The sequence below is a fragment of the Nicotiana tabacum genome, chromosome 8, assembly GCF_000715075.1.
Source record: "Nicotiana tabacum cultivar K326 chromosome 8, ASM71507v2, whole genome shotgun sequence".
Lineage (NCBI taxonomy): Eukaryota > Viridiplantae > Streptophyta > Magnoliopsida > Solanales > Solanaceae > Nicotiana > Nicotiana tabacum.
Genome location: NC_134087.1, coordinates 182,833,671 through 182,856,969, shown reverse-complemented (window position 1 = coordinate 182,856,969; position 23,299 = coordinate 182,833,671). Strand labels below are relative to the sequence as shown.

Genomic DNA, 23,299 nt, shown 5'->3' with positions numbered 1-23,299 from the left:
TGCTTGGCAGCTTGAGCGGTGCAACTTCGAATGCTTGTATCTCTCTAATCCGACATCGTATTGACAAACGGTTTGCAGCGTTGGAAACTAGACACATAGATATTTAATATCATATAAATATATCCATATAACTCTCAATATATTGGGATAAAACTGCGTCGCAACTGGCCTATAAAATTGCAAGTTTCTTCGAAGTGCGGCGATGTGACTTGGCGACCCTACTATATAATTTCATATTTCTCTACCCCGATGTTGTATGAATAAATGGTTTGGACCTTTGGAAACTAGGTTCCAAGACCTTCATTTTAGTATATAATATGTCCCAAAACTACCTAATATAACACATGAAATATATTGCTCAAAATACTTCATTACAAGGCAAATCCTTAGTCGGTCTTTCCGCAACTTAAATCCGATTTTTCCCAAACTTTATATTTCATATCCAATCATCATATATAGACATATCTTGACTTTAAATTCATTTAAATCATGATTAACAAGTCTCATATTCATCTTAACTTGCTTAAGATTTCAGTAAACCTTTCTTATCCTTGTAGAAGGATTTCGTCCTTTTTGAGTTTACATTAGATAATCTTATAATGACAGTAACGTCTGAAGTAAGGGGTGTAACAACATTAAATCACTTTATATACTTTCAAAGAAGATCTCATTTCCGAGCTTATATCAATTGACTTACGACATACTTTCACATACAAAAACATGGGTTGTTACAACTACTTCGTCGAGGTTAGGCTCGGCACTTACCAGTACATGGGGTCGGTTGTATTGATACTGCACTCTGCACTTTCTGTGCAGATTTTAAAGCTGGACCATACTAATCAGAGTTCGAGGTTGCTGCCTTCAGTCTACAAGAGACCCAAGGTAGATCTGCCGGCGTTCGCAGACCCTAGAGTCCCCTTCCCTCTATCTTAGTTCCTGTTTTATTTCATTCTAAGAAATAGATGTATTTTTCCTTTAAACCAATATTTGTAGAAATTCTTAGACGTTTGTGAATTGTGACACCAGATCATTGGGGTAGCCTTGTTTTAGAGTTTGAACTGTTATAAAACTTCCACACTTTATATCTGCTTAGCCTTAGCTATTATTTATTACTGTTTGGGTTAATAGTTAATGCATTAGAAATGTATCTATTGACTTGCCTAGCTTTCATGAGTAGGCGCCATCACGATCCCGACGGTGGAAAATCTGGGTCGTGACATGTATAATCAAAGTTTAAAAAAATCTACTTTCAGATTTAGTCTCTCTCCTCATAACCCTCTCTATCTCTCATTTTATCTCCATCTTCTTCTCCCTCCCCATATTTCCTTTTTAGTCTTTCCTCTCTCTCAATTGAAGATTGATTGTTAACTTTTCGACTAAATTTTTCGACTGGGGCATACTAAACAATCAATTTAAAGTTAAAGCTAACAACAAACATTCTTATGGTGTGAAATCTCATATGCTCCCCTTTTGATTTTGATTCAGATTATTAAAACTATGACCTCTCTTGATTCAAATTATTGAAAAATAATTTTAATTCTTATTTTATATTTCAATATATCTCTACACATATATATTTATATATATCTACAAGAAATTATGTGTTATAAATTGTGGTATACACAAATCAAACTATATTTTTGATATATATTTAATAAACATAGAACAGAAATAAAGTTTTGATATATAAAAAAGAAAAAGAAAATTTTAAATATACATTTCGAATAAACAAAGAAGGAATATAAAGTTGTAATATATATTTTGATACAAATTATTATTTTAACATATATTTTATTAACTACTTGATGCCAATAAATAAAAATGTTACGACCCTAAAACCGACCCGGTCGTGATGGCGCCTATCGTGAAACAAGGCCAGCCGACACAAACCCCAAATCTAACCAGTATTGCATAAAAAGTCATTTTAAGCTATTAATTAACAAAATCTCGTAACATAAGTCTAAATAACTAGTGCGAAAAATAACACAAGCCCGACATTGGAGTGTCACAAGTCACGAGCAACTATAAGATCTATCTAAGTACAAGAAAGGCTATCATAGCCCGGAAATAAAATACTAAGAACAATTTGAGTAAGGTAAGAAGGAGAAGTGCAGGGCTGCAAACGCCAAGCAACTATCTTGCCGACTCCGAAGACCTGCTGGAAGAACGATCAACGCTCGCTATCAAGACCCGCAACTCCTAGATCAGCGCACAGGGTGCATGGAGTAATATGAGTACGCTAACTCGGTAAGTAATAAAAGTAAATGAAAGTTGAGCAGTAAGAAAATAGATAATTCCACGTCATAGCACTACAACAAATACAGTACATTCCCAAAACAGTACAGAAATCAATTATCTCATAAAAAAAGCTCAGTTTTAGTAAAACCTTTTCTTTTGAAAACATCATTCAATAGTTCAAACAAGTGATGAGATAGTGAGTAAAAAATGATAGAAACGTAACCAGCCCATCGGGCAAGACATGTACCATAAACCGCCCATCGGACAAAATATCAATAGAACCAGCCTCTCAAGCTACCTTACAATCACTCGTAATCAGCCTCTAGGGAAAAACATAAATCAAAATAGCCCCTCGGGCAACATAACATCACTCACACTAGGTACCCGCGCTCACTAGGGGTGTTCAGACTCCAAAGGGGCTCCTACAACCCAAGCGTTATCACAAGCCGTAACGACCTGAACGGTTGTTTTGAGCTTTTATACTTCGCTCACCAGTTCTCGGGCATGACTAGCCCCGTGTGATGTATTATGACTTGTGTAAATTATCGCTTTTGGTTTTCAGGGTAATCAGAATGAATTTGGAAGAACAATTCTATATTTGAAGCTTAAAATTTGGAAGGTTTGACCAAGTTTTGACTTGTTAGTATATAATCTCGAATTGGAATTTTTATGATTTGGTTAGCTCCGTTAGGTGATTTGGGACTTAGGAGCATGATCGGAATGTATTTTGGAGGTCCGTGGAAGGTTTAGGATTGAATTGCCGAAATTGGGATTTTAGAGTTTTCCGGTTGATAGGTGAGATTTTGATATAGAGGTCGTAATAGAATTTTGGAAGTTGGAGTAGTTCCGTTGTGTCATTTGTGACGTGTGTGCAAAATTTCAGGTTATTCGGAGTTGAATTGATGGGTTTTAGCAACGTTTGTGGAATTTGAAAGCTCCTAAATTCTTAAGCTTGAATCCGAAGTTGATTTATTATTTTGGCATTGTTTTGAGTGATTCGAAGTCTCGACTAAGTTTTAATGATGTTATGGGAGGTGTTGGTATGTTTGGGTTAAGGTCCTAAGGGCCTCGGGTGTATTTTGGGTGAGTTTTGAGCGAGTCCGGGCATTACCGGGACTCAAGCATTGGTTCTGGTACTTAAATTTACAGCTAGGGTGGAAGTTTTACCTCTGAGCACGGTGGTTTTACCGCTGGGGCGGAAAATGGTCCGCGGTGAGGAAGAATCCGCAGGTTCACTAGTCTGACTTCGAAATCCTATATCTTTTGATCTACAAGAAATTTTGAGATGATTCAAAAACAAAAGTTGTAGCCCTTCGTGTCTAGTATTCAAAAAACTAAAGAAATCACAAGTTGGACATCTGTAGAGACATTTATGGCCAAAATACTAACGCATGTCACTGCAGTCAATATTTTCCGCTGTAGCAATAGTTTTACCGCGGTCAGCAAAGTTTTTACCGTGTTCAGCAGTGATGGGGATCCGAATGGTGCTCTATAAATACGAGATTTGGGGTTTTATTTCATATTTTGACCTAGAGAGCTCGGGTTTTGGCGATTTTTTGAGGGATTTTCAAGAAAATCATTGGGTAAGTGATTCTAACTCAATTTTGGCTAAAATACATGATTATAACATTGGATCCATCATTTGAGTAGAGATTTGGGATGTAAATTTGGGGGAAATTGTGGAACTTCAAAAAATGGATTTTTGGAATTTGAAAGCCGATTCGAAGTCGGAATTGACTGAAACTAGTATGGATAATCTCGTAATTGAATGGGTTGTTGGATTTTGAGACTTTGGTCAGATTCCGAGACGTGGGCCCGGGGGCCAAATTTGAGAAATTTCGGGATTCTTGAGTTAAATTTAGAGGTGTGCATTCGAATCGGTTTATCGATAAATCGATTCAATTATTTTTTATCAGTTTATCGATATCGATTTACCGATTTTGATTTCAAAATTTTCCTTATCGAGTTATCGATTTTGATTTTATCCTCTTCGGTTATCAGTTTATCGATAAACCGATAAGATATATAATTTTTTTTACCCTTATTCTATAATACCCTTTCTTTTACCCTAAGTCCCTAACCCTATTATTTCATCTACTACATTTAAGGAATGATCATATTTAAAGCTCAAGGGAATGAAGTTCAAATTAATGGAAAATAGAATTAGCCGTGATGATGTATTTTTTTTTATACTGTTGAAGTTTTGGTGGCATACATTTGATCCCTTACTTTAGATTCGTTGCATATGCTTGTTGACACAATTTTTATATTTGAAATGGTGTTCGTTTTATTTTAGCTTATTTTTATCCATATTAGTTAGGCGTGTTTAAGCGATATACTTTCCATGGAATCCCGCAAATTTTCTTATTGGTGTAATCGATAACCGAGTCGATAAGCCCCAAAAATCGATAAATCGAAATCGAAAAAATTAAAACCTTATTGAAACGATAACGATAAGCATATGTACAAATCGATAATCGATAAGTAATTATCGATAATGGTCAAAATCGAATTGATAAATCGAATGCACACCCCTAGTTAATTTGATTATTTTCGCTTGGGCTTTGTTCCTTTAGCGTATATTGATGATAATATACTGATTTTGGTTATATTTGGAGCATTTGGAGGTCGATTCGAGAGGCAAAGGCATCACGGGCTAGAGTTTGGACCGGTTTGAGGTAAGTAATGATTGTAAATGTTTGTCTTGAGGGTATGAAACCCCGGATTTCACATCATTGTGCTACTTTGAGGTGACGCACATGTTAGATGACGAGTGTGAGGTCATGCACCATTGGGGATTGTGACTTAGTCTGTCCCGTATGACTGTTAAGTCTTGTTGTTGTCAATAACATTAGACTTGAAAGCCACTTCATATTGATATTGAAATTTCTATTTGGTAGGTCATAATACAACAACTTGGAATTTCGGCTCTCCTACAAACACCTGCCAATATTGTGGGGCCATTTTATGGTATGAATAACGGACAAAAAAAACTAAACAGACAACATGGCCAAAATTCTCATTTTGTTGTATGGAAGGCCGTGTAAGACTACCGTTAATGAGCTAACCCCTGCCCTATCTCAAATATCTTTTGAGCACAGATTCTGGACAACTTGGTATCACTTTTCGAAAAAATATCAGAGTTTATAACTCTATGTTCGCATTTACATCTATGGGAGGCCGAGTTGACAGAAGCATCAATCGTTCAAAGGGCCCATATGTTTTCAGGATGAGTGGTCAAAATTATCATCACATTGGCTCTCTGTTGCCGGAAAGTGGGAAAAAACCACAGTTTGCCCATGTGCTCTTAACTTAACTATAGTTAGATCAATGTAATTGTAGTTAGTCCATTAGTTTAATACTTGTACAGCTGTACATGAGTTGACAGTAGTTAGTTGGTCACTGTAGGAAGTAGTTATATACGCTGTATATTGTTCATTTTAGATATATCGAAGAAGAAAATTTCCTCCTCTGCTCTTCTTCTCACAAGCTACTTCTTCTTTTCTCTGAATTCAATCACACTTTCAGTTTAATCACGAGAATTTAACATGGTATCAGAGCCGTTGATCGGGTAATTCTAAGGAATTTTCGAGCAATTAAGGAAACTTCGAAGGAATTCACTCATTTCTGCATTCGTTAGAACCCTAATTTTCTGCAATTGCAGTTTTTCAGCACCTTGATTTGACCTAATTCATAGCGATCTCTGAAGAATTGAGCGGTACTACGAACGACGAAGTCAATACATCCGGAGGATCCATGATTCTCGATCATAATCACCCGCTATATCTATCCTTCCGATGGACCTGGATCCATGTCGGTTGGGCTTATACTAACTGGAATGGATAATTACACTCTCTGGAGTTGAGCTATGAAGGTAGCCTTGTTAGGAAAAAATAAATTGTGTCTAGTCGATGGATCAACTTCAAAAGAGGATTTTGGATCTGGTCTAGCACACCAGTGGGATCGATGCAACGCGATTGTGACCTCATGGTTGATGAGCAATGTTAGCAAAGATTTAATAACTGGAGTACTCTTTTCATCTAATGCTTGTACAGTATGGGCTGCATTCAAGGAACGTTTTGATGAAGTAAATGGATCGAGATTATACTATCTGCACAAGGAGATCTTCACTATGACTCAGGGAATGTGTTCTGTTTCTACTTATTTTACAAAGCTCAGAGATCTGTGGGCAGAGTATGACTCCATTTTACCACCACCTCCAGCAGCTGAGTATGTTGAGCAGTTAGAATATCAACGTTTGTTGCAATTTCTCGTGGGATTAAGTGATAGCTTTGAACAAGCTAGAAGTCAGATCCTCTTAATGCCTACCTTGCCGTCTATCAACAAAGCATATGCCATGGTAGTTAAAGATGAAAGCAGGAGGATGATTACTGGTGCCAATTATGGAAATGCAGGGAATATTGAGCCTACTGCTCTATTTACTGCACAATCAGGAAACAAGCAAAGAAGAAATTATAGTTTGGAGTGTGACTTTTGCCATCTAAAAGGACATACTCGAAAAGATTGCTATAAACTAATGAAATGTGATTTTTGTAATAAAACAGGACATTTGAAGGACAAATGCTACAAAATCGTGGGTTATCCTCCAGATTTCAAGCCAAGGGGAAAGGCAAATGCTGCCCTATTGAGTGATCAATCTCAAACCACACCGGTGCCTAGTCAACAAACAAGCAATGGGACAGTACCAGCCCAGTTCTTCACACAAGATCAGTACAACCAACTATTACAACTATTGAGCAAGAGTTCTATTGGAGATGCCAGTGCTCACATGGCAGGTAAATGCTTTTGTGGCAATGTAGAGTTATGTGAAAATATGGTACTTTGCAAATGGATTGTAGATACAGGAGCTACGAATCATATGTCTAGTTCTAAAGAATTATTACATAATAAACAATCAGTAGGAAGCACATGACAAGTTCAGTTGCCTACCGGAGATTCAACCACAATTTCGCACATGGGAGAATGCCAACTTACAGGAGGTGATACTCTTAAGGATGTTCTTTGTGTTCCAAAGTTCAAGTTCAATCTTTTGTCAGTATCCAAAATGACAAAGGACTTGAAGTGCTGTGTCACATTCTTTCCACAATGCATTGTATTTCAGGACCTCTTTGCGAATGAGATTGGTAAAGAGGAGGAAGGACTATATGTTCTTTCTACATCAGTTGGAGGAAAATTAAATCGAGCATTTGCAGCAACTAGTGGAGCAGGTGGTGCAGATTTATGGCATAAGAGAACAGGACATGTTCTAATGCAAGTTCTTAGGAAGATTCCTAGCCTACTGAATAATACCATTCTCTTGTATCAATCAATTGACTAAGTGTGAGATATGTCCATTAGCAAGACAAACTAGAGTACCATTTCCACTTAGTAAGAGTAAAAGTTTATCTAGTTTTGACTTGATACACATGGATGTTTGGGGTCCATATAAGGTTCCTACTCATAATGGCATGAGATTTTTCCTTACTTTGGTGGATGATTGCACTAGATGGACTTGGGTATTCCTTATGCGACTTAAATCTGATGTAGTATTTTTACTCAAAAACTTTATTGCATTGGTCAAGACACAATATGGTAAGCCTATTAAGATATTTCGATCAGATAATGGAGGAGAATTTTTCAATCATTCTTGCAAGGAGTTATTTCAGTTGCATGACATTGTACACCAGAGTTCTTGCCCATACACTCCTCAGCAAAATGGGGTAGTTGAACGAAGACATAGGCATATACTTGAGACAACCAGAGATATTAGATTTCAGAGACATCTACCTGTTAGATACTGGGGCCATTGCATTGACACAACAGTCTACATTATCAACAGGATACCCTCCTCAATTGTTGTAGGTAAATCTCCTTATGAAGTGCTACATGGGAAACAACCTTCTATTTCCCATTTAAGAGTGCTAGGATGCTTATGCTTTGCAACAAACTTGATCAAGCATGAAAAGTTTGAGCCAAAGGCAGTGAGATCTGTTTTGTTGGGATATGCAACACATCAAAAGGGTTACATGCTATTGGATTTGGAACACAGAGTGTTCTTCATTAGCAGGGATGTAGTCTTTTATGAAGATGTGTTCTCATTCCAATCTTTAGACACTACTTCACCAGATTTCTTTCTTGATTCGACTCCTATTCCTAGACAGGATGTTATTACAGATCCAACTCCTATGGCTGTTCATATGCCACACAATGAACCTTGCACACAACCAGCTCCATGTTCCCCATATTTACCTGAGATTTCCTGTTCCACAGATGCTACACCTACTTCAGTCCCTGATGATGATCCCACAGTTGCTGGTTCTACTATTGATGTTCCAGTGCCTAATTGTAATCTACCCACTCTTGGACAGGATATTAGAAGATCAGGGAGAGTGTCAAAACCTCCCATCTGGCTACAGGATTATGTTCAGCATACTAAAGGAAAGTCTGCAGGATACTGCAAATATCCACTCTCTGAGGTGATCACCTATGATCACATTGCACCTAAATATCAAAGTTATTTGTCCCAATTTTTTGTTGAAGTGGAACCAGTGACCTACCAAGAAGCAGTTAAAGATAAGCGATGGGTAAAAGCCATGAAGTCTGAAATCAAGGCTTTAGAAGATAACCACACATGGGCTCTTATCCTATTACCTAAGGGTAAGAAGGCTATTGGATGTAAATTGGTGTACAAGATTAAATACAAGGCTACTGGGGAAGTAGAGAGATTTAAATCCATATTTGTGGCAAAAGGATACAACCAGAGAGAAGGGTTAGACTACTAAGAGACATTTTCACCTGTGGTAAAAATGGTGACTGTCAGGAGTGTGCTTTCCATAGCAGCTTCCAGGCATTGGACCATCCATCAAATGGATGTGTACAATGCATTCTTGCAAGGTGATCTTTTTGAAGAAGTGTATATGACTATCCCACAGGGGTTCAATGATTCCACTGATAAGTCCTTAGTCTGTAAACTGCTCAAGTCCCTCTATGGACTTAAGCAGGCTTCTAGATAATGGAATATCAAGTTAACAACAACATTGCAGAACTCTGGTTTCACACAAAGCCACCTAGATTATTCCTTGTTCCTCAAGCGAGTGGGAGAAAAGTTGGTAGTGGTTCTAGTCTATGTTGATGACTTGTTAATCACAGGTGATGATATCTTGCTTATACAACAGACCAAGGATGATTTACAGTCTAGTTTTAAGATCAAAGACCTTGGTGAGCTCAAGTTTTTCTTGGGCATTGAATTTGCTAGGAGTGACCAGGGAATTTTGATGCATCAACGCAAGTATGCCCTGGAGTTGATCTCTGATTTGGCATTAGCAGGGTCAAAGCCAGTCCACTCTCCTATGGAGCTTAATCTCAAACTGACTACCACTGAGTTTGATGCTCATACAAACTCTGTTGGTGATAATATTCTTCCTGATCCTGGACCATACCAACGTTTGCTGGGGAAACTACTCTACTTGACTATCGCTCGTCCTGACATTTCATTTGCTGTGCAGTGTTTGAGTCAATTCATGCATACACCCAAGTCCTCCCATATGGAGGCTGCTATGAGGGTCATGAGATATGTCAAGTCTTGTCCTGGTATGGGTGTGTTACTAAGTGCTAATTGCTCTGCCTCTCTTTCAGCCTTTTGTGATGCAGATTGGGCTGCTTGCCCTAACACACGCAAGTCAGTCATTGGCTATTTTGTCAAGTTTGGCAGCTCTTTGATTTCTTGGAAGTCCAAGAAGTAGTCTACCATCTCTCGCAGCTCAACAGAGGCTGAGTATAGGAGTTTGGCATCCACTGAGGTGATTTGGATTCTAAGTTTGTTCAAGGAGTTGGGCATTCCTCATTCCTCTCCTGTTCCTATATATTGTGATAGTAAATCCGCTATTCAAATTGCAGCGAATCCAGTTTTTCATGAACGTACGAAACACATTGATATTGACTGCCATTTCATTAGAGAAAAGGTTCAGCAAAGGCTGATTAGTACTGTCTATGTTCCTACTGCTGAACAGGAAGCTGACTTGCTAACCAAGGGCCTTGTGCGATTTCAACATGACTATTTGGTGTCCAAGCTAGGACTGAAGAACATCTTCAGTGGACCTAGCTTGAGGGGGCGTAAAGGAGGTGTCCACGCAAGCAGTGCCTTAGCTCACATGTGCTCTTAACTTAACTATATTTAGATCAATGTAATCGTAGTTAGTCCATTAGTTTAATACATGTATAGCTGTACATGAGTTGGCAGTAGTTAGTTGGTCACTGTAGGAAGCAGTTATATATGATGTACATTGTTCATTTTAGATATATCGAAGAAGAAAATTTCCTCCTCTGCTCTTCTTCTCACAAGCTGTTTCTTCTTTTCTCTGAATTCAATCACACTTTCAGTTTAATCATGAGAATTTAACAGGAAAGTGGAAAAAAACCACACTTTGCCCAGCTATATATATATGATACTGAAAATGAGATACATAACAGAATGAATAGTCTGCTCCATGAAGAAGTTGATCCTAAAATTGTTCAGGGCTTATCCGAAATGCTGGACGAGCATAATATTTTGGCAAAAATATTTCGAATGGCAAGGGATAGATATAAACAACATCCTGAATCTGTTTTCCGTCTACGACTACTATCCGATAGGACAAGAGATGGCCGGCAATACAATATACCCACAGCCTCTGAAGTTGCAGGACTAGTAATTGGTGATCTTACTGATGAAAATTTTCAGCGAGATGTTATAGTAGAACATCGGAAAAACGGACTTCAAAGAATCACAGATTTGCACCCAAGTTTCATGTCTATGACTTACCTATTAATACACCCATATGGTGAAGATGGATATAGGTTTGGAATTCTTTTGACAGATGTAATCAACAAAACTTTCGCGAGAGAAAAATTGACAATGAGACAGTTCTACTGCTTCAGGATACACCAAAGACTTAACGAAGCGCACACTCTTCTACAAGCTGGTAGACTATTGCAGCAATACGCCGTGGATGGTTACATGGCAATTGAAGAAGAAAGATTTCGTTACATCCGGAATAATAAATAAAAACTCAAGGCTGATCTATTTTCTGGATTGATAGATGCTATTGTCCGAGGTGATTCTGATTGTTCAATGATAGGGAAAACCATTATCTTGCCTTCTTCACACACTGGGGGACCTCGATATAGGGTACAAAATTATCAAGATGCAATGGCAATTTGTAGGTGGGCGGGATATCAAGATTTGTTCATTACTTTCACTTGCAACCAAAAGTGGCCAGAAATAAATGAAATGCTCCGTTTAATTGGACAAGAGAGCGATGACAACCGGGTTGATATCATATGCAGAGTTTTCCAAATAAAATTGTTCCAGCTAATGCAAGATCTAAAAAAAAGGCAGCCTTTTGGAAAAATAATTGCATGTAAGTTAACTCATTCACTACATAATGCACACATTACTAATAACATAAATATGCATGAAACAAGTGTTAGTAACAGGTATTTTGAATGTTAGCAATTCTCATTGTTATGAAAACTATAATTTCTTAGTTTATCCTTAAGGCCAGAGGCAGATCCAGGATTTAAATCATATGAGTTCAACTCTTAAGATTTTTAACATTGAACCCATTATACTTTTAAAGTTATGGGTACATATCCTCTATTTTTGCAATTTTAGTGAATTTTTACATATAAAGTTTTACACCGCATCGAAAGTTATGGGTTTAGTTGAACCCGTTCGTTGCTAACTACATCCGCCTCTGCTTAAGGCTTTAGTTTTAAGAAGTTCGTCATAATCCAACAACTTAGTCGTACATAATTTCAATATACATGGCATTCACATCAATGTGCTTATCTGACTTTTGGTAACAATATAATGCATCATACATATGTGTGGAATAGTAAAGGATCTTGAAAAAATAAGCAACAAAAATATTTTGAACTGTTAACGATGCTACTTGATGCTATTTTCACTAAATTGAATTAGACGATCTTACATAATTCTATTATGAAATGTATTTATATGCATATATACAAGTTCTATTAGACTTATATTTGATAACTTCAAAAGAAAGTCATAGATGGCAAGTCCAAGTAAAAAAAAAGAAAAAAAAAAGAATAACTACTAAGTTAGAAGGAAGTTACATAGCTCTTGAGGAGTTGGCGAGCACACAACTATACCAACTATCCCAGTCTGAATAGCAACCCTAGCTACAGATCCAAGCTTCAAAAATAATTTCACCCGTAATACATAACTATAGGACTTAATACCAAAACAGAGTAGATATTAAATTGTACGTTCGTATACAATCTTTACCCATAAGCACCCCATTCACCATGATTGGCAACGGAGTAATTGTCATGAGCCTCTAAACGTCCTGCCAATGTCCATATAAGAATCATTGACATATCATACGTTTGTTTAGATAACTTTTTTTAGCACAAATGCACATAGACAGCAGTTGTTATTGATATCACCAAATCCTTTTTGACACGTCAGATTAAATCTCAATCTTAATCCACGAGATTTTTTACCGCCGAAAAACAGAGAATAATTACATAGTATAGCTTCTGCATATGTTGGTAAAAGAATGTGTACTGCATGTCTTTTGTACCTGCATCCTAACCATAACCTTATACTATTCATTTACAGGTTTATATACAATTGAGTTTCAGAAGAGAGGTTTACCTCATGCGCATATATTGCTCTTCCTGCATCCCACATTAAAAAGCCCCTCCACAGATCATATTGACAGAATAATAGCAGCAGAAATACCTGATTTGGATGTTGATCCTGACGGTTATAATGCTGTTAAGAACTTTATGATGCATGGACCTTGCGGAGAATTAAATCCACATTGCCCATGTATGAGGCAAGGAAAGTGCACGAAGCATTTTCCGAAGAAATTCAATGATCGAACAACTTTTGATTCAGATGGATTTCCTATTTATAGGATAAGGAACACAAGTACTCAAGTCAAGAAAAATGGCGCCAACTTAGACAGTAGATATGTTGTCCCTTGCAATAGGGATTTGCTTGTCAAATATGATGCACATATAAATGTCGAATTATGCAATTACTCAAGGTCTGTGAAGTACTTGTTCAAGTATGTCCATAAAGGGTCTGATAGAGCAACTGCAACTATAGAATCTACGAATACTGCTGCAGAAAATGATGAGATAAAAAAAAATCTAGACTGCAGATAGATATCAGCTACAGAAGCTTGCTGGAGGATCTTTAAATTTGACATACATTATAGAAAGCCGGCAGTTGAGCGTCTGCCTTTTCATTTAGAGGGACAAAACACAATAATATTCGAAGAAGAAAAGCGAGCAGAAAGCGTGATTAGCAGACAGGACATAGAAAAGACAAAATTCACAGAATGGTTTGAGTCGAACAAAAGATATGACGATGCACGAGAGCTAACATATTCGGACTTTCCTACGCGTTGGGTCTAGAATGCAAAGGACAAAACTTGGAATAGAAGGCAAAGTGGGAAGGCAGTTGGTAGAATTTACTTCGCACATCCTGCAAGTGGAGAATGTTTTTATATGAGAATGCTGCTTAACTTTGTGAAAGGAAGCACTTCCTATGAAAGCATCAGAACAATAAACGGAGTGGAGTATAAAAATTATAGAGATGCATGCTACGCGTTAGGATTATTAGATGATGATAAAGAGTGGAATGACTGCTTAGCCGAGGCTGCACTTTGGGAGACAGGAAATGAGTTGAGACATCTATTTGTAACGATACTTATTTACTGTCAGGTATCTGATTCAAGCAAATTTTGGAAGAACAACTGTGGAATTTTATCAAAAGATATAACATCATTACAGAGAAATAGATTTCAATTGAAATATTTACAGTTAACTGAAAAACAAGTAGAAGCATATACATTATTTGAGATTGAAACCATCCTATTAAAGATGGGAAAAAGTTTGAAAGACATAGATGGAATGCCGCTACCAGATTCTACGTTACTGCGAAATGTGGGAAGCCGTCTGCTCAATGAGGAGCTAGACTATGACAAAGAGGAGCTCAAAATACTGCACTACAAATCATTCGCTCTCTTAAATGATTGCCAAAAGTTAGCTTATGATGCAATAATAACATCAGTTGAGAATGAACAAGGACGATTATTTTTTATAAATGGACATGGTGGTACTAGCAAGACATTTCTATGGAATACAATAATTTCCAACCTCAGATCACAATCAAAAATAGTTCTCCCCGTTGCTACTTCTGGAATTGCAGCTTTGTTATTGCCAAATGGTAGGACCGCTCATTCGCGCTTCCATATTCCTTTGGACGTTACTGTAGAATCCACTTGTGAAATAAAACAAGGCACCCAGTTAGCTGAACTTCTCAACAGAACTTCTTTAATTATTTGGGATGAATCCCCCATGGCAAATAAGTTATGTTTTGAAGCATTAGATAAGACGTTGAGAGATATCATGCGAGTGAGGTATGAAAATAGCTCCGACAAACCTTTTGGAGGCCTTACAGTTGTATGTGGTGGTGATTTTCGCCAAATATTACTAGTTATTTCAAAGGGTACCCGAGCTGATATTGTTGATGCATCACTAAACTCCTCTTATTTGTGGCCATTTTTCACAATATATGAACTGAAGCAAAATATGAGACTATGCAATGGAAAAGTAAGTGATTGCGAGGCTGACCAAACTGCTACTTTTGACAAATGGTTGCTACAGGTTGGAAATGGATCATTTTACGACGATATTAACAAGGAGCTAATCAAATTGCCTCCTGAATACGCATGAAATCATCTAACATGTTGAGGCAGTTTATCCATGTCTCCTACAAAATTACAGTGACCTAACATATCCGAAAGAAAGAGCAATACTAACGCCAAAAAATGATATGGTACATGAGTTGAACGATAGAATTCTGAAAATGATACCAGGTGAAGGAAGAACATATTTCAGCTCTGACAATGTATGCAAAGCGAGCATGAACACTAACGATGAAGAACTGTTGTACCCAACCGAATTTCTAAATAGCTTAACATTCCCTGGCATCCCTAATCATGACATACACTTAAAAGTAGGTATCCCAGTTATGCTTCTCAGAAATCTAAACCAAACAGAAGGCCTATGCAACGGAACAAGATTAATTGTCAGGCATCTTGGAAATTGGTCTGTCAGCGCAAACATCATGTCCGGAAAGAACAATGGTTCCAGCGTCACAATTCCAAGAATCATAATGTCTCCCAACGATTCAAAGTGGCCATTCAAGCTTAACAGAAGGCAGCTCCCTTTGGCGCCATGTTTTTCCATGACAATCAATAAAAGTCAAGGACAGTCTCTTAACCATGTCGGCTTGTATCTTCCGAAACAAGTATTCACCCATGGTCAATTATATGTGGCTGTCTCCCGAGTAACAACAAGAGAGGGATTAACCATACTAAATGCTGACGAGGACACAGAAAATCCTACATTCATTAAAAATATTGTTTACAAAGAGGTATTCCAAAATATACGTCCTATGGTTGCTGAGACACGCGAGGTATTTCTTAGTCTTTTCCAAATTGTGACATGACCTTTATACAATCTTACAAATAGTTACTTCATTACAATTATTTCAAATTGTTTGTGCTTCAGGATAACTAACTTTACCATTGATAATTCATGCTGGAATGAGCTCTCAATACCGATGACGATATTAAACGTGCTGCTTCAGTTGTGCTTAAGCCATCCAAAAATGCAGATTATTACTTTTCCGAGAAGGCTATGCAATAATTAATACACAACTGATGTTAGTATTCATATATTTTGTATTTACTGTAATGAATTGGAAGATTTTACAAAAGATACTATTGGTGTATAACTGATGTTAGTATTCATTTTTGTTCTATTTGAAATACATTTAGGTATTTCTCCCTTTCTTTTGTTAAGAAGCAAGTCATTTCTTCATCTCTTCTTAGATTTTTTGAAATACATTTAGGTGTATCTTCCTTTCTTTTGTTAAGCAGCCAGTCATTTCTTCATCTCTTCTTACATTTTATTACTTGGTTAACTTCGTAAAACCAGATTTATTGTGTACTTTTATTTTGTCATCCAAGTTGTTTATGCATATATTTTTAGATTACATATTAGATGAATCATATGGATTGTTACTCAATTAAATTTCTGCAAAATCAAAAGAACTTTGTACGAAGAATTTGGAGAGAAGTTCAAACCATTTCTATACAACGACTTTGGCCCGTAGGTTGTCATAGTTACTCCTACAACAGTTAAACAATTCCATGGTAATTTTTTATGTTAATCAATCATTCCTATGTAATTTATTACTGATATTCTGAATATACATTAAAGTTTGTTTTAAAAGTGCATTCACTATTTACAGGTGAGGTTACTTTCGCCACGATATACGCAAGCAAAATATATGTAAATCTAGAAATAGATTACATAACAACTTTGATTCAAACGTTTGGTCATACATTTTTTGGTGCACAAACTATCGGAAGCTCTCATGTCAATAACATTCCCATAGAGGAAGAGATGTTTATGAACAGGATGAACGTTACCAAGTTGTTGGAGTCCGAATACAGTGCCGAAATACATGTTATTTCCCTATTTCTACTTCTTTGTAATTAAAATTACAATTCTTCAAGATGTTTGTACTAATTAGATTTTTTTCATATGCTGGAATAATGTACCTCCACAAATCCAATGCCTTTGCGGCAAGGAATTTATTTTCAAGCTACGATTAAACAATTACAATATTAAAGAGGGGTTTGAAAATTATACCGTATCTAAGTTGTTTATTCCAGATGAGAATTTGGAATTGCAATACACAACAAGGAAAGAAAAAAATAAAGGTATTGTGATATAGATTGTTTAAATGGAAATCCAAATGTATATGTACACTGAAAATATGCTTTATTTTCGTTGGTTATGCAGGGAAAAAGAAAGGTTAAGGATAACATTGAAACAAAACGTTTTGTTGAAGGGAAGGTAAATTTCTTTACTGTTTTATTTAGCAAACTTTCAAGTACAAAAGAAATTAGTTATACTATTGGTGTATAATTATCTAATATGTTCACTATGTAACACGATTCAAATTTATTATTTTATTTCTTATGTGCGATCATGATTCTCAAGTATTCTTAAATTATTTTGTACATGTCCAATGCCTGCCAGGAGACATTGTATGACAATATAATTAAAGGAGTGCGATTGAATGACGACATTCACGAACGCGCGAAGCGCCGGCAATTTACCTAGTTAATCATATAATCTAAGGCCTTTTTATTTTCGTGCTTCTTTTTACTCTAAAGTTACTTGCACAAATACACCCTTAAATCTTATTAACATTGTACTTTTCCTCTTTTTTCTGAATTTTGACGGTAAAAGCTAAATAAAGTTTAAGACAAATATCACTCGATAATTTTGCTGATAATATTGATGAAAGACACAAATGTAGATTAACAATATTATAGTTATTACTTTGGATAATATTGTGAAAAGTTAATAATAAAATAATAATTTTGTGTATCATTTTGACATTATAATAAGCATCAAATTTACAATAAAGTCAACAGTGCACCCATGGTTTTAAAATTATGGATCTGCCTATTTTTCCTATACCAGCTTGTATCACTTGTGTTCATATGCGCAATGAATACAAATTATGTCGAATACAAACAAGGCGAAATATAGAAATACAGAAAAATAATGCTCTTGTCGAGAGTCAAACTCAAGACCTCCTTTTAATAAGAAGATACTCTAACCAATTGAGTTACAAGAGCTTGTTGTTCCTTTATTTCAGTTCAAAATAATTGATCTCTTGTTTCAGTACTACAAGTGAATTTGCTACAAAATTCAAATATAACTATGAATGATAAATACAGTATATATATTTGCTATATTTTCCCTATACTTAAACATCAAAGAAAAATGGACTTTAGCTTATGGGCCTTCATGCTACAGCTTTACTACCTTACATTGATGATCGACAGTCCCAGTCGTTGTATTTCTTTAATTGTCATTCACAAATCCGTTTCCACTAACCGGAGTTTGACTTGACTTGATGTCTGGACCAAGTATGGCAATTCTAGCATCAAAAGTTGGGCCCAAAGTTGGAAATTGAGAGTCGACTAAGTGGAAATAGGAAGAAATCCAGGTAAGAGCTAATGCTAAATGGAAAGGAGAGGTGTTGGATGATTACCAAAAAACAAAATGAGGAATAAAATATAAAAAGAAGTGATTGTAAGCTGAAAATTCATAAACTATTACTAGTAATTAACTTATGACTTTTAACTGATTTTGACGTATTCTTGGATCTATATATTTAATTGATACACAAAGTTAATTTTTCTCAGTTGCTAATACTGAAAAGGTCCCTACACTTTTTCTGGCGTACTACTAAAGGCGAAATTTATATATGAGAAAGACTCGATCACCTTAAGAGGAAGCAAGACGGGAGAAAATATGTGAAAGTTGTCGATACATGAATGGAACGGTGTTCAATCTTTTCTATTGTATGTTTCAAATGAAGAAATGTCACATAAATTGGAATGAGTGAAATAGTTTTAAAATGTAGGAATTTCTCATTTTTAATTTCAATTTTTTTTTTTCATTTCACGGTAAATTTATCGAAATTTAAATCATTATGTACGACGACTAATTTCAGAATCAAACCTTATACCCCATACATAATGGAATTATACACAATAGTTAGAGTGCTTTGCATTTCGCACCCTTAATATACACCTTTTTTGATTTGCATCATACCCTTTCATTTTTATGATTTACCCCTTAATCTATTCACGTCTTTGCAATATCGTATTAAAGTTCATTTTATGAGAGATAAAATAGGAATTGTATAGTGAAAACGATTTGAGGGGGAAGGAGGTGGAAAAGATGAAGCGAAGAGCCAAAGGTGAGAGAAGAGTAAGGAGAGTAGCTTATGCTGAGTCATTGCCACCATTATTGCTACTAGAGCACAAGCTTGCAATATTAGATCACTGTATTAAAATACAAATAGTTTAGATATTTAGGCTCATTGTTTCAAGAGAAAGGAATATAAGATGAATATGTTACTTGAAGGATTAAAACCTGATGGTTGAAATGGAGAAGTGCTACCACTTGTTATGTGATAAAAGGACGCCTACCTAAGTGAAAGGTAAGTTTTATAGAACAGCTATAAGATCGACAATGTTACATGGTAGTGAATGTTGGCTTGCAAGTCCAACATATCCACGAGGTGATTATTGCAGATTAGATAAGATTAAATACCGCCACATTCGTTATAAGTTGCATGTAGCACACATTAAGAAGAAAATTAGAGAAGGTCGATTCAGATGGTTTGGTCACATCCTTTGTTGATCTACAAATGCACCAATTTGTAGGTGTGAAATTATGGTACGTGAAGCTATTAAAAGAGAACGAGATTGTCACGACCCAAAATCCAACTAGTCGTGATGGCGCCTAATCCTAACCTATTAGGTAAACCAATTAACAATAAACCAATTCCAATGACATTCATTAAGAGAAGTAATGATGATACAACTGTACTTTTATACAAAGAATTCCCAAGGACTGGTAGTACAAATCACGAGCTTCTAAGATTTAGAGTTGATAATGCTGGTATGAAATAAATACATCATATATTTGAAATTAATAATTCAAATCTACCAAGAACAAAAGGCAGCAATGACCGGAACACAAGTACGTCTTCAATGTCAGCTCCCGCCATACATAGCAACATCAACATCAAAAATTTTCACGCAAAATGCAGAAATGTAGTATGAGTACAATCGACTCCATGTACTCAATCAGTAACAAACCTAACCTTAGGTTGAAAGTAGTGACGAGCTGGGATAAAGGTCGGAGTCCAACACTAGTAGCCAACAATAGTTCATAACAATATAATAAAAGTGATAAAAGAAATAACTCAGATATATAATGCTCAGCTCGTTCACAGCTCCGGAAAATAGGCATACTTTTAAGTATAACACTGAAAATCCAAATATTTTACTGAAATCACCAAAATGTGAGTAAATCGAAAAAACTATGATTTTTTTCCAAAAACTTTCGAAAACAGGTAAGATGTTTCATTATCAAATGGCATGAGAAAAGTACATCTCTATGCCTACATGTCAATGTGTATGTGAACTCATGAATGACGCAATATCGGTACAACATGAGAAAAATGCATCTCTATGCCTGTATGTCAAGTGTACATGTCAACTGTGATGCAACATAGTGATAAAACCATATGCATACTCTCGGAGTATCAATTTACTTAGTCCTCCCAGTCACTCAGTCCTCACAGTCACTCAATTCTCCCAATCACTCGGCACTCGCGCTCGGCACTTGCGCTCGGCACTCGCACTCAGTAGGTACCTATGCTCATGTGGGTGTGCGGACTCCGGAGGGGAAGATCTAGCCCAAGCGCTGCAATAAACCAATCATGACATGAATCCATAAAGCCTGCTGTAGGGTGCAACCCGATCCCATAAATATCCTCACAATTGGGCCCTCGGTTTCACTCAGTGATCAATCTCTCCAGTCTCTCGGGCTCACAATGTCATGAAAATTAGCCCAAAATGATGATATGATGTATCAATAAATAGCAACAGAGACTGAGATATGATATGCCAATGAATGAGTATGACTGAGTATGTAACTGCAATTTAAGCAAATAACTCAACAACAGACATGCCCTCGGTGGATCCCAATAGAATAAACATGTAGCTTAAACATGGTTTCTAACAGGGATCACCACTCAATTACTCTAGCACGTAGAGATTTCATGGATAAAAATAGGATTAGGTTGTTATATAGTACCACAGAAACAACCGAGTCATAATTCACACGATGCATGCCCACAAGCCCGTCACCAAGCATGTGCATCACCTCAACACCAACCCATAACACATATATTCAGGGGTTCATACCCTCAACACCAAGTTTAGAAGTGTTACTTACCTCGTACAAGCCAAATTCAGTACCGAGCAAGCCAAGCAATACTCCAAAAATGTCATCATGCGCGTACCGACCTCCGAACGGCTCAAAACTAGCCAAAAGCAACTCAAATACATCAAATAATGCCTAAGGAAACAAACCCAATCGATAAAGGTAGAATCTTTAATCAAAAACCCAAAATCAACCAAAAAGTCAAACCCGTGCTTGCACCTCGGAATCTGATAAAACTTATAAAATCCGACAACCCATTCGATTACGAGACCAATCATACTAGTTTTACTCAAATTCGACTCCATATCGATGTTCAAAACTTAAAAATTCACTATATGAAGCTTTAGACAAAAACCCCAATTCTTCTTTTGAAATCATCAACCAAATATCAAATACGAGGATAGATTCGTGAAATATAATTAAAACCAAGTAGAGAACACTTACCCTAATCCACATGGTAACAATCGCCTAAACAATTGCTTGATTCCTATCTCCATAGCTCCAAATATGCTAAATGGCTGAAACCCCCAAAAATAGAGTACTTATAATCACTGGACGAATTAATGGATCGCGATCGCAGAGAAGAAAAATGCACTGCCCAGAATTACCCTATGCAATGTCGGAACAACCTTTGCGATCGCGAAGAACAAAAGCAACTGCCACTAAAAATCCTCTACGCGTTCGCAACATAGACCTCGCGAATGTGATTCACAATAGCTCCCCTTACACTATCGCATCAACTACTTCGCGAACGCGAAGGCATCCTCCCCAGCCCTCAGCTTCTCATCTCTGCTCTACGCGAACACAAACATAAGGACGCGAAGGAGATGCCTAGGCCTCACAAAGGTACGTGAATGCGATACAACTTTTGCGAACGCGATGAAGGAAAAATACCAGCTCCTCTAATAATCTACGCGATCGCGGCCCAATCTTCATGATCGCGAAGGAGGTTTGAAACACCAGAAATCAGCAGCAACCAACAGTGAGAACATGAAGAAAAATGGCCCGAAATAAATCTGAAACACGCCTTAGCCCTTCGAGACCCCATCCGAACATACCAACAAGTACCATATCCTAACACGGACTTACTCGAGGCCTCAAATCACGCGTAACAACACCGAAACGACGAATCACATCTCAAATCAAACTTAATGAACTTTCAACTTCCAAAACTCGTGTCGAAGCATAACAATCAACTCTGAATGAACTCAAATTTTGCACACAAGTCCCAAATGATAACGAAGCTATTCCAATTTCCGGAACCACAATCCAAATGTGATATCCTCAAAGTCAATTCTCGGTCAAACTTATGAACTTTCCAAACCTTTAAATTTCCATCTTTCGCCTATTAGTACCGAAACCTTCTAGAAATATCCAAATGCAAATCCGGGCATATGCCCGAGTCCAAAATCACCATCCGAACTTGACAGAATCATCTAAACTCCGATCCGAGGTCAAATACTCTAAAGTCAAACTTGGTCAACTCTTCCAACTTTAAAGCTTCGATTATGAAATTCATTTTTTCCAAATCAATTCCGAATAACCTGAAAATCAAAATCGATGAGTCACACAAGTCATAATACATCATACAATACTGCTCAAGATTTCAAATAGCTGAACGGAAATGCAAATGCTCATAGCGACCGGCTGGATCGTTACAGAGATAGATCTAAATTACATGAAAAGAAGTTGTCTCGAAAGACCTATAAATCCTTGGAGTCAATGCAGACTTAACTAATGATAAAGCAAAATAATTGGAAGAAAAAGATCCATATAGGCGATAGCTATTAATTGGGAATAAGTTTTACACTTGTTAACAAATTATCATCATTATTATTATTATTATTATTATTATTTTTATTATTCTAAACTTATATTTTACTTTCAATTTTATTTTATTTTTGTACGATGGTATGAGTTGATTTTAAAGAAACAAGTGAGAATTTATATAACCTGAGATTGAAACATAATCATTACAAGACAATTATTTCTGCGAAGGTTCGCAAGTTTTAAGGTCAAGTGAACCCAATTTGAAAGGTAAGATCATAATTTGAAACATAAATGCAGGAATTGACAGCTGACAATATATGAAACCGTTGCCGCTGTCTCATCAGCAAATTGACATTAATGATGGGTAAGGAAT

The 23,299-nt window shown here is 36.6% G+C and overlaps 3 protein-coding genes across 3 annotated transcripts; all 3 read left to right on the top strand.

Annotated features, from left to right (window-relative positions):
* Positions 1 to 6,106: 6,106 nt before the first annotated feature.
* LOC142163437 (uncharacterized) lies at positions 6,107 to 7,171 on the top strand. The gene has a single exon (XM_075220723.1). The coding sequence runs from the start codon at positions 6,107 to 6,109 to the stop codon at positions 7,169 to 7,171; it is 1,065 nt and encodes a 354-aa protein (XP_075076824.1).
* A 3,537-nt stretch (positions 7,172 to 10,708) lies between these two features.
* LOC142163436 (uncharacterized) lies at positions 10,709 to 13,419 on the top strand. Its single transcript, XM_075220722.1, has 3 exons — positions 10,709 to 11,228; positions 11,316 to 11,636; positions 12,866 to 13,419. The coding sequence occupies exons 1-3, from the start codon at positions 10,709 to 10,711 to the stop codon at positions 13,417 to 13,419; spliced, it is 1,395 nt and encodes a 464-aa protein (XP_075076823.1).
* A 351-nt stretch (positions 13,420 to 13,770) lies between these two features.
* LOC142163435 (uncharacterized) lies at positions 13,771 to 14,994 on the top strand. Its single transcript, XM_075220720.1, has one exon. It carries the CDS (start codon positions 13,771 to 13,773, stop codon positions 14,992 to 14,994), a length of 1,224 nt encoding a protein of 407 aa, XP_075076821.1.
* The last annotated feature ends 8,305 nt before the right edge of the window (positions 14,995 to 23,299 follow it).

What these genes read in the sequence shown, in the direction of transcription:
- LOC142163436 (XM_075220722.1), top strand. Translation starts at nt 10,709, where the DNA reads ATGAATAGTCTGCTCCATGAAGAAGTTGATCCTAAAATTGTTCAGGGC. An exon ending in GCAGCAATACGCCGTGGATG is followed by an intron (nt 11,229 to 11,315) that starts GTTACATGGCAA and finishes CTGGATTGATAG; the next exon opens with ATGCTATTGTCCGAGGTGAT. An exon ending in TTTTGGAAAAATAATTGCAT is followed by an intron (nt 11,637 to 12,865) that starts GTAAGTTAACTC and finishes ATTCATTTACAG; the next exon opens with GTTTATATACAATTGAGTTT.
- LOC142163435 (XM_075220720.1), top strand. Translation starts at nt 13,771, where the DNA reads ATGCTGCTTAACTTTGTGAAAGGAAGCACTTCCTATGAAAGCATCAGA.
- LOC142163437 (XM_075220723.1), top strand. Translation starts at nt 6,107, where the DNA reads ATGAAGGTAGCCTTGTTAGGAAAAAATAAATTGTGTCTAGTCGATGGA.